At 36.3% G+C, this 11,310-nt stretch overlaps 1 protein-coding gene across 1 annotated transcript in view; it reads right to left on the bottom strand.

Annotated features, from left to right (window-relative positions):
* Nucleotides 1–5,211: 5,211 nt before the first annotated feature.
* LOC138336113 (calcium-activated chloride channel regulator 1-like) overlaps nt 5,212–11,310 on the bottom strand; it is a 30,993-nt gene continuing 24,894 nt past the window's right edge. The window contains exons 12-14 of the mRNA XM_069285421.1: nt 9,860–9,941; nt 9,376–9,585; nt 5,212–9,002 (exon numbers count right to left, since the gene is read on the bottom strand). Coding sequence (XP_069141522.1) covers nt 8,305–9,002; nt 9,376–9,585; nt 9,860–9,941 — 990 coding nt within the window. The 3' untranslated portion in view covers nt 5,212–8,304. The remainder of the gene's footprint in view (nt 9,003–9,375; nt 9,586–9,859; nt 9,942–11,310) is intronic.

Below are 11,310 nucleotides of genomic sequence, written 5' to 3'. Positions count from 1 at the left end.
AGTTTCAGGACCAGACGGGTGTTCTGTTCTAAAGAATACCACACTGGCTGGAGCATGAAAGAATCGTCGAAAAAAGGTGTAAACATCTATTCCCCTGGAGTGCAGAAATCCGTTTCCTGTCCTGAAATCTAATTCTCAAAGGACCAGAATCTGCAATTGGAGGAGCGTAGTCCTGCAAAAAAGAACCTTCGTCTGGAACGACAAAGGAAATCGAGAAAGGGTCATTAACTCTTCTTCTTGTCCCCAGAAGGAGGTTTATCCTTAATAACCTTTCTCTTGTTGCCCTTCAACTAAGGCTTCGATTTCGGCTGCACAGCAGACTGGGGAGCTGAAGTTCCAGCCTTCTTTTCGGGTGGCGCTGGCCCATGTGAGGTACTGGCCTTCACGCATTATCTTCAAACGAAGGGCAAAAGAGAGTCCTCATTCAAATCTTTCTGAATAGAAGAAAGAGTCCCTCGAAAAAGATTGGACCAGACAAGGGGGCAGTCACCAAACGGGAAAGGCACGCTTCTTCAACTAAGCGGTTTTTTTTTCAAAACAAAAATACCGCACAGCCAACACGATATTGACAAACAATGAAGCAAAAACTCTCAATGCCCTGGTCACGGCATATATGTCCTGTATGTCGGCTTGCTCTGTCTCTGTTAAGTTAAGAGACATGTTTTTACTGGATGATTTCGTTCCAACAATCCTTTCGTAAAATTGATTTACATTTGAAAAAATCGATCTCTGTATAAAAAACTCACATCACTCACATCACTAGATAATTAAGCACTTAAGCCGCTGACACTGATCAACATTTTTCTTTCTTCAAGAACATTGGTTTATGTGATACTTATACCATTAACTGTATGGTGTCTAAGTTTGTGATCACCAAAACATCATGTACAGGTTCTGTTAAATGTATGAAATATATGAGGGATACCGTACAACACAATAAATATACATGGTGCTGACTTGGAGGTGTGTCTCGATCCTCTTAACCTAACGTTTAGTCTTTGTCATTCCCTTCTTAAAAGTGTAATTTATCTAAATTTAAGATAACAGTAGTCTATTAATTAAGAATCAAAATCCAAATTCTTTGGAGAAAATTTTGGTTACAATTAATAACAATTTCTCATGAGGTTTGACTCTTTGAAAAGATAATCGTATTGGTGTCATAAAAGGTGCTGGAAGTCCATGCTAGAATATATAGCATGTTGATACGCTTTTCAAGATGTTGGTCATGATACGCATACTGAAAAAAAACCATAAGACATTTCTTCATAGTTTGATGCGACAATATGAAATATGATAACGGGACAAGAAAAAAATACAGTGACAACGCGACAAACTCAAGGTAAGAAGGTGACAAAGTGGTATTCCTGTTGCTAATTTGGTGTTTGGTTTTGCCATCTAATGTTTTTGTCGTATTGTCTCACATCTATCTGTATCCATCTTCATTGCGCCTATTCGAGCTGGTAAAAATCAGCTAACACACAAAATAAAGAAGGAAACAATCTTCGAAATTGTGTTGGAGAAAGATTCCGTTTATACATATAAAGCACAACGACATTTGATTTCAACATTCACATTCTAAATGTTAACTGTCAAATGTCGAAACAAAAAAACGTCAAAATGAATATCACGTGTTGAATGTCAAGCTAAACACCATTTAAAATTCCGCTCGCAGGCCAGGTATAGTTTGTGTACGTTGAATGTCAAATATCGACAGCATTCAAAAGTCCGTTCGTTTATCATATGTATATAAATTTTGAATGTTGAATGTCTTATGTTGAGCTGCACAACATTCAAAAGTCCGTTCCCGTTGGCCAGCTATAGGTTATGAATGTTGAATGTCATGTGTCAAACTAAACGACATTCAAAATTCCGATCAAGTCGGAATGTTGAATGTCGTATGTCGAGCTGCACAACATTCAAAAATCCGTTCATTAGTTAGTTATATACACTGTATAGGTTCTAAATGTTACATGTCGAATGTCGATCTGCACAACATTCAAAAGTTCGTTCGTTAGTCAGTTATCTATAAGTTCTGAATGTTAAATGTTGAATGTTGAGCTGCACAACACTCAAAAGTTCGTTCGTTAGTCAGTTATATATACGTTCTGAATGTTGAATGTCGTATGTCGAGCTGCACAACATTCAAAAGTCCGTTCGTTTGTCAGTTAAAAATGAGTTCTGAATATTGAATGGCGTATGTCGAGCTGCACAAACATTCAATTTTTGAATGTTGAATGTCGTATGTCGAGCTGCAACATTCAAATTATGTTCTCGTTGGCCAGTTATTGGTTTTGAATGTTGAATGTCGAATGTCGAACTGCACAACATTCAAAAGTCCGTTCGTTTGTCATTATACACAAGTTCTATATGTTGAATGTCAAATGTCGAGCAGTACAACTTGGAAAGTCCGTTCGTTAGTCAGTTATATATAAGTTCTGAATGTTAAATGTCGAATGTTGAGCTGCACAACATTCAAAAGTTCGTTCGTTAGTCAGTTATATATAAGTTCTGAATGTTGAATGTCGAATGTCGAGCAGTACAACATTGGAAAGTCCGTTCGTTAGTCAGTTATATATATAAGTTTGAATGTTGAATGTCGAATGTTGAGCTGCACAACATTGAAAAATTCGTTTGTTATTCAGTTATATATGTCGAGGTGCACAACATTCAAACGTCCGTTCGTTAGTCAGTTATCTATAAGTTCTGAATGTTAAATGTTGAATGTTGAGCTGCACAACACTCAAAAGTTCGTTCGTTAGTCAGTTATATATACGTTCTGAATGTTGAATGTCGTATGACGAGCTGCACAACATTCAAAAGTCCGTTCATTAATTAGTCATATATAAGTTCCGAATGTTGAATGTCGAATGTCGAGCAAAACATCATTCAAATTCTGTTCTCGTTGGCCAGTTATTGGTTTTGAATGTTGAATGTCGTATGTCGAGCTGCACAACATTCAAAAGTCCGTTCGTTTGTCAGTTAAAAATGAGTTCTGAATATTGAATGGCGTATGTCGAGCTGCACAAAAATTCAATTTTTGAATGTTGAATGTCGAATGTCGAGCAAAACATCATTCAAATTCTGTTCTCGTTGGCCAGTTATTGGTTTTGAATGTTGAATGTCGAATGTCGAACTGCACAACATTCAAAAGTCCGTTCGTTTGTCATTATACACAAGTTCTGAATGTTGAATGTCAAATGTCGAGCAGTACAACTTGGAAAGTCCGTTCGTTAGTCAGTTATATATATAAGTTTGAATGTTGAATGTCGAATGTTGAGCTGCACAACATTGAAAAATTCGTTTGTTATTCAGTTATATATGTCGAGGTGCACAACATTCAAACGTCCGTTCATTAGATAGTTATATATAAGTTCTGAATGTTAAATGTCGAATGTCGAGCTGCACAACACTCAAAAGTTCGTTCGTTAGTCAGTAATATACGTTCTGAATGTTGAATGTCGTATGACGAGCTGCACAACATTCAAAAGTCCGTTCATTAATTAGGTCATATATAAGTTCCGAATGTTGAATGTCGAATGTCGAGCAAAACATCATTCAAATTCTGTTCTCGTTGGCCAGTTATTGGTTTTGAATGTTGAATGTCGTATGTCGAGCTGCGCAACATTCAAAATTCCGCTCGGTGGCCAACGATATTTGAATGTCGAATGTCGTACATATGTATATCGAGCCAACTTCACACAACCATTAATATGAGTAATCACTAGTATCACAAGGGTATACGTTGGTTTTTAAGAGAGATGCAAAGATTTATGTACTAAATAGTATTAATATTTAGAAAGATTGATTTTTGTTGCTATGTAAAATGAAGTTCGATTTCGGTGTTTCTTTCTTCTTTCAAACACAGGTGCATAATGTACTAAGGTGCAATCATAGCTCCCCTAAACCCTGATTGGCCTTCCCGTAGGTTTTCCCGATGCAAATGTAGAGTGTTACAGTGTACTAATACTACATTAGCACTCGTAGACGCTTTTATCCTATAACGAGAACATTTTATTATTACAATAACGCTGTTTCAACTATTGAATCTACCTTGTATTCTCTACATTCTTTGGAACAAATGTGTCACCCTTCGCCCTTGGGTGACAGTCATATCCAGTGATATCCTCGGGGTGACACTAGGCACTGTCACCCTCTAATGCAGGTAGTATTTATATATTATTATTTAATAATAATTATTCTGATATTAACTCTGATAATATATTACTACCTAGACATGCTGTCAGAATATTTGTTTTAGTCTGTAAATGCCCGTGGCCTAACTAAAACAATAGGGGAGGAGACAGGAGAATCTCAACTCGAAGGGAAAGTTGTCAAACACGAGGCTTTGCCTGAGGGTTGGAATATTCAGTGTCACCCAAAGAGTGCGATTAACTCTGTGACTTAGAAAAAAATCTCACACTGGTAAAATTGCGGATATCGATCTCTGTCCGAGGTAAAAGAAAGGTTGGTCCATTATTGATTAAAAGTACACACATTGCTTTGCGTTTATTTAGGAAAAAAATGAGAAAAGAAAAAAAGAAAAGAAAAAAAACACCTTACATTTCGTGACCACACCTTGGAAAATTTGACGAACATATGGTAGCACCCACACTAGTACTATAATCGAACAGATGAACAAATCGTCACAAAGTACAATGAACCATGGTACTGATCATATCAGCCGTGAAGATGCAGCTTTACAAACAACATTATCTCACTAAAGCTTTCTATGGTGACAATGTGACAGTTACCTAGACGGAACATACATTTATGCTCAAAACAGTACAGATTATCCTCTAGCAAGAGCATACTACTGTGGTCAGATAGAGAAAAAACTATTTCAAGTTCATGAGATGTGTTCTTCCGTGTGAGTGTGGCTTGCAAGCAATATGACCTTTTTGTGGCCATGAAAATGATGCAAAGTTTACAACCAAAAACTAATATTCGCCAATTTGAAATTAAGCTACAACCAAGTGACATCATAATTGTGGAATATGTGGATAGTTGAGAGATGTACTTGGTCTACTTGGACCGTATTTTCCATGACACATGCCACCATATCTATATTATTGAAGACGACTCACATCCTGGTAGCTAACAAGACTGGCAGCTGGGTAGTCGTTATCATCGGTGTGTTAAGCACTAGATGTTATCTCGTGTTAAGCACTAGATGTTATCTCGTGGCCCCATGTACAGGCAAAGTCCTGAATGTGATGTTTAACTATTTATTTAAAGTGATTTGTGCCGTAATTTTCATGCTCACGAATCAAGAAGACCTTATAACATTTTATTCACCACCAAGCATTTCTAACATGTTGAGAATTACAATGCACAAGTTTTAATTTTACATGTACAAATAAGAGTTCAAAATGAATAAGCAAAACTGATTATTTTCAATAGATTACCGAAGATTTCTTTTGCCTAAGTATAGCACATATAACTTTAAGACTGATTTGAATAACATGTCAGATTTCAGTGAAATACGGTAACTGAAATTTCATCCACTTCTGCATTCAAAAGGATCAGAGACAATAAAACAGATATGTTCAATGTAACAAAAAACACATGTACTTGATACCACAAAGTGGCAGCAAATTTCCCCAAGCTGTGTACACACAGTGTATCTGGTCAAATAATTATATATCACTAAAAAAATCTGCATGCGTATGCACAGTGCATTGTATAACAGGTTGGACATTTGGAAATGTTTTTTTTTTCGCATTTTAAGTAGTCAAGCTGCGGAAAGAGATATGATCTTAGCAACTCAGTGAATTTATTTAATAACATATTTCACAAACACTGAACAGATCAGGTCCCGATTTCTCGAAACTTAAGTCGAAGATTTCATATAAGTATATGTAAGTTACATAAGGAGGAAAATGACTTGTTTCGAGAAATCGGAGCTATGATTTATGCAGCATGCTTTGATGAAGGGCTAACAAGTTTGTTCAGATGAATGACCTTGACTGTCATTCAAGGTCACAGGGGTCAAATAGATTAAAATCTTTAAATGACTTCTTAAGAATAACAAGGAGGCCTAGAGCCCTGATATTGGGCCTAAGACATGCTGGGATGAAGGGCTACCATATCTGTTTTTAAAAAATGACCTTGATCTTCATTCACAGGGGTTAAATAGGCTGAAATCTTTAAACGACTATGTTGTATTGTGCCAATAATCAGATGACCGTTAAGACCTATGGGCCTCTGATTTTGAAACAGGTCTGTTTATGTTAATTATCTGTGGTCCGAATACCTACTAGTGACTTACTACAGCGACATATAGATCAATTATTTAGTGATTATGACGTCTCATATATATTTATATATTGTCTATATCGTACTCCGTTTTGTGAAATAAGAGGTCCTTTATAATAATTCTCAAGAAATATTTCTTCACAATTTATATTTTTCCATTTTATTGAAATATCAAATATTGCAATATATTATACAATAAAAAACCGCATTCATAAAGTTGATATAGATTCGTAATTAACAGATCAACACAATATAAATAAGCCATCGTTGGAAAGACAGAATGCAAGTTACACGGTATCATCATTACCAACTTGTAGCACACTGCTACAAAATGAAATCGAAAACGGACTATCAAAACAAGAAAAGGATAAATTTGTTACAATTTAATCATGTATCACATGATATATTAAAAGTCACCATGACGTCACTAAACACTTCACAGAATCGTTATCTGTGTCTGGATACTGTATATTCGACAATTTACAGCACGGGCGATCATAATTCTATTCAATTCATTTTTATCAGTATCTAAAGCCTCATTTTTCATGTCGATATTTGAAGTATGCAATGCTTTGTGTATTTGGATGTAACATTCCTCGTAATGTTAATGTTTTATAACCATGCCTATCAGACAAGCTTTTGCACATGGAAGCAAACGTTGTGTGTATTCCTACACAGTGAGTACTTCTTTGCTGTAAATGTTTTATGCCAAACACTTTGCAACACATCAGCATAGTTTAAAAGTTTTCTTAATCCCTAACGTAACTGCATCCCTTAAACAATGTCATAAAGAGTTTGTCAAGGCCAGCGCCGATACTATTTTTGTCAGATATTAAAATTTTAGATATTAGACATATATTGTAATAATACAATATTTCTATAACTAAAAACACTGGGTTATTCGTATCATTGGAATTCGTTCATCATCAACGACATTTCGCACCTCACACATACACCGATACATTCTAACAATTTGGCAGATTATGGTGCAAAAATTGAGCAACATTTCACCGAGAGATCAACGAAATTATTATTTGCAAAATAATCTGTTTAATATTTTTAATTGAAATGTGTTGAGTATAACTTAAAGGCCCACTACCTTTTCGAAACGGCTTTTAATTTTTAAAATGGGAAAGTAAAACGAGATCGACATTTTTGTATAGTCGCTAAAGTTACTAACTTACCGTTAATACTACACGTGTCATCACATTCTGAACAATTTGATTAAAATAAATAAAATGTTAATTTTCATAACGCGGGTCGTCTTATGTTTCCCGCCGTCGTCCTAAATACAGCGCGGTAGTTGACTATCACTGCGCCAGACGGCAAAACAGCGAAATAACTCTCTCTACTGTTATCAAACTTTACACTGGAAATCTTGCATATGTTTGGAGTTGTAACCTCATCTAAAGGCCATTGGTATATATTTTCTGATGTTATTAGTGTCTTTAAGAAACATTCATGTTTTCCTCCGGAAAGGTAGTGGGCCTTTAAGCAGACATAACCATTAACCAGCTACACAGTACACATCTTGAAACACGATAAAAATGTGATGCACGCTAATGGTTGCATGAATGAGAGTAAATGAAAAATTGCAAAGAGCAACAGTAACGATGAATTAGATACCCATTTTCTGAACATATGTTTATATGATGACTAAATAATGATGCCATTTTAAGATATATACGCCAACCAGCACATGGTATCTCATATACCCACAACTTACTGTAAATCTCCTTATTTTTGTGTGTAAAGTATATATCGAGCCATCATAAATCTCAAATTCGCGGATACATTACTAGTAGGTTGAGATCACTTGCTGTTAAACATAAAATGTAAACGTGAATTTTCCCTTTATATGTATCGTAATGTTATGTTTAATAGAATTATTCATAAAGCATTCGAATTTGCGTTCTAGTAGCCCTCGAAAAGATAAATATCTCGCGAAAATAAAGTGGATTACAGTAATAGGAATACGGAGATATGGAAGGGATGTATACGTCCGCGGAAATAGATGACCTTTATATACTGTACATGTACATTGGACTATCAATATGCATATGGTATACTATCGCTATAGGACGAACTATATTTTGTATATGGATAGTCATAAGGAGTAACACCCGGTACTGAATAAATATCAAAAGGATCATGTTTGTGTCGACTCCGCTTATAATCTCGTGAGTCGTCCGTGCGATTACTGTGATAACTCCTCTTTCGTTTCGAACGCGCCTTCCGCGTGTGTCGCCTTGGCGACAAATATCCTGACTCCACGTCACCATTGATATGTTTTCGTGGCGGAGGTCTTTTCCATCGGCCAAGACAGAAGGACAAGCTTAAACCAAACAGGATAAGTAAAAGGGCAGCCACTCCAGCTGCCGTAGAAAGACCAATCAGGACCGATTGGTCGGAACTTTGCTCCAACCTTGGTGTGACGGTTGTAGTGGTGGTAGTAGTGGTAGTAGTGGGAGCAGGTGCTGTGGTAGTTGGAAGCCAATTGACGTCAGTAACAAGAGAAAACGATATAATGTTGGAGAGTTCGCCGGTATTTTGACTGTCGTCTGTAGCGCGGACGGCAAGATAATAGGTACGACCGTCCCGTGTAAGTGAGGGGAGAGTGAAAGTAAACACTTCCGTTTGTCCCGAAACTTTTGGAGTAGGAACCTGAGATGTCAGCTGTGTGGCGCCCCCTGGATTTGTCCTCAGGGCGTTAATGTCATTTGACAATCGCACATCGTATACAGTGGCTGTGAAGATATAAGGAAATGTAGACGTTAATTAATGTATAATGCTGTTCGCTTCACGATTCACAGGAATAAGAATAAATGTAAATGTATGAATATGCAACTATTATGATAAGTTAATAACGTAATTAATTGCATGTAAAGAGAATCATAACTTACAGGATAATAAAATCCATAGATTGAATTTTCTTTTTCGGTTGAAAAACCTAAAATTGTATAAGCAGTTGCTATATTTGAATAGGTAACAAAAACTGTATTTTGAAATGTAAAAAAATATGGAACAAGTAATATTTGCTTAAATTTTGAAACTTTAATTATTTGTAGTATATTAACAATAGTCTTATTTGCCTATTTGGGAAATATACATGTGAATTACCTGTTCCATCACCTACGTCATCACCAACAGCTTTCCACGTGACCTGGATGACACCAGAAGTATCATCGATTGACGTCAGTACGAGCGTGGTGATTTTAGCGGGTGGAATAACATCTGGTATTGCTCCTGGAACATAGTCCGCAACAACCACCTCACCAGTCTGGGACACTCTCTGAAAGTTCTCCTGGTTACCAAGGGTTACTGGGTTGCCTGCTCAACAAATAAATATAGTGAGTGCCACAGCCATTAATCATAGAAAAGAATGTACCGATCATTTTTGCGAGTCGCGATATCGGGATTTTGGATAAAAACTCGAAAAAGTTTTTTAAATTCTTTTTTTATTTCATCAATTTCTCAATAATTTACGGATTAAATATTCGCGCCATAGCCACGTCCCGCGAAATCGTGAAAATATTTTCCTCGCTAAAATAACTAGTTATACAATATCTCGATAATGAATGAAAGTACAGCAAAAGCAACCTACCAGATCCGCTGATGGGAGCCGCACCACTTCCAGAAGTTTTGGTCAGTACCTTGGCAGATCCGTCTGTGCTGGCAGCAGTTACCTATGGTAAGCCAAAATAAAATGTATTCAAAAAGCAATGTCGATCCTTAATTTCAATGCATATATATATCGTATTAAGATATCTCATTTAAGTTATCTATTTAAGATATATTATATTATACAAATATTCATGGGTTACTGTGCTCTAGTTCATAATATTTAACCCGAGGTGATGGTAATCAACAAATGTTATATTGCACGAGGCCAAAGGCCGAGTGCAATATAATATTTGTTGATTACCATCACCAAGGGTAAATATTATGAACTAGAGCACTGAGTTACCCATAAAATATTTGTTTTATTACGTAATCAAATAATCACCAGTTTTTTAGTTGATTTTTAATGAATTCCAGAATCACAGATCAAAATCTTCACCACCGTATCGTACGGGAAACCTTCTAATCATATTGAAGATTGGCGTCTAGTCCACTTACTTCACAGCGTAACTCCACTTTTCATGTCGTATAGCATTTTCTAAATTATTAGAACTATATGCAGCCTTTTAATCCAATACATTCGTCGTGTTCGCCCTCTACTTTATAAAACCAAATGTCAAGCACAGCGAGCAACGTCTATGGCGTGCTTGATCCGACATCTTTAAAGCTAGCGCGAAATTGAGCGTGAACCTTAGTGACATCATAATAACGTAACTCGTTATACGCGCAATTCCTCGGAAGTTTTCTACGAAGCTAGACAACAACGGCGAGGTGTTCCAAAAGCCGTGCAATATAACATCTCGAACCGTGCAATATAACGTTTCCATGGTAGCGTGCAATTTAACTTCGAAATGTGCAATATAAAAAAGTTTTATTGAACGGTCGGGATAATAGTTGTAAATATTATATTTCCTCATATACAGATTGGTGTAAACAAATTATGTAATAATATATTTTATTACATAATTTGTTTACACCAATCTGTATATGAGGAAATATAATATTTACAACTATTATCCCGACCGTTCAATAAAACTTTGTTATATTGCACATTTCGAAGTTAAATTGCACGCTACCATGGAAACGTTATATTGCACGGTTCGAGATGTTATATTGCACGGCTTTTGGAACACCTCGCTGTTGTTGTCTAGCTTCGTAGAAAACTTCCGAGGAATTGCGCGTATAAAGTGAGTTACGTTACTATGATGTCACAAAGGTTCACGCTCAATTTCGAGCTAGCTTTAAAAGATGTCGGATCAAGCACGCCATAGACGTTGCTCGCTGTGCTTGACATTTTGGTTTTATAAAGTAGAGGGCGAACACCGACGAATTATGAATATCAATATGATCACAAAGGTTTATATTGCACGCTCAATTTCGCCATCACCTCGGTGTAAACAAATTATGTAATAAAATATTTTATTACATAATTTG

Source organism: Argopecten irradians, chromosome 12, assembly GCF_041381155.1.
Source record: "Argopecten irradians isolate NY chromosome 12, Ai_NY, whole genome shotgun sequence".
Taxonomy (NCBI): Eukaryota; Metazoa; Mollusca; class Bivalvia; order Pectinida; family Pectinidae; genus Argopecten; species Argopecten irradians.
Note: the sequence above shows the minus strand (reverse complement) of the source record. Positions and strands in the feature narration are given on the sequence as shown.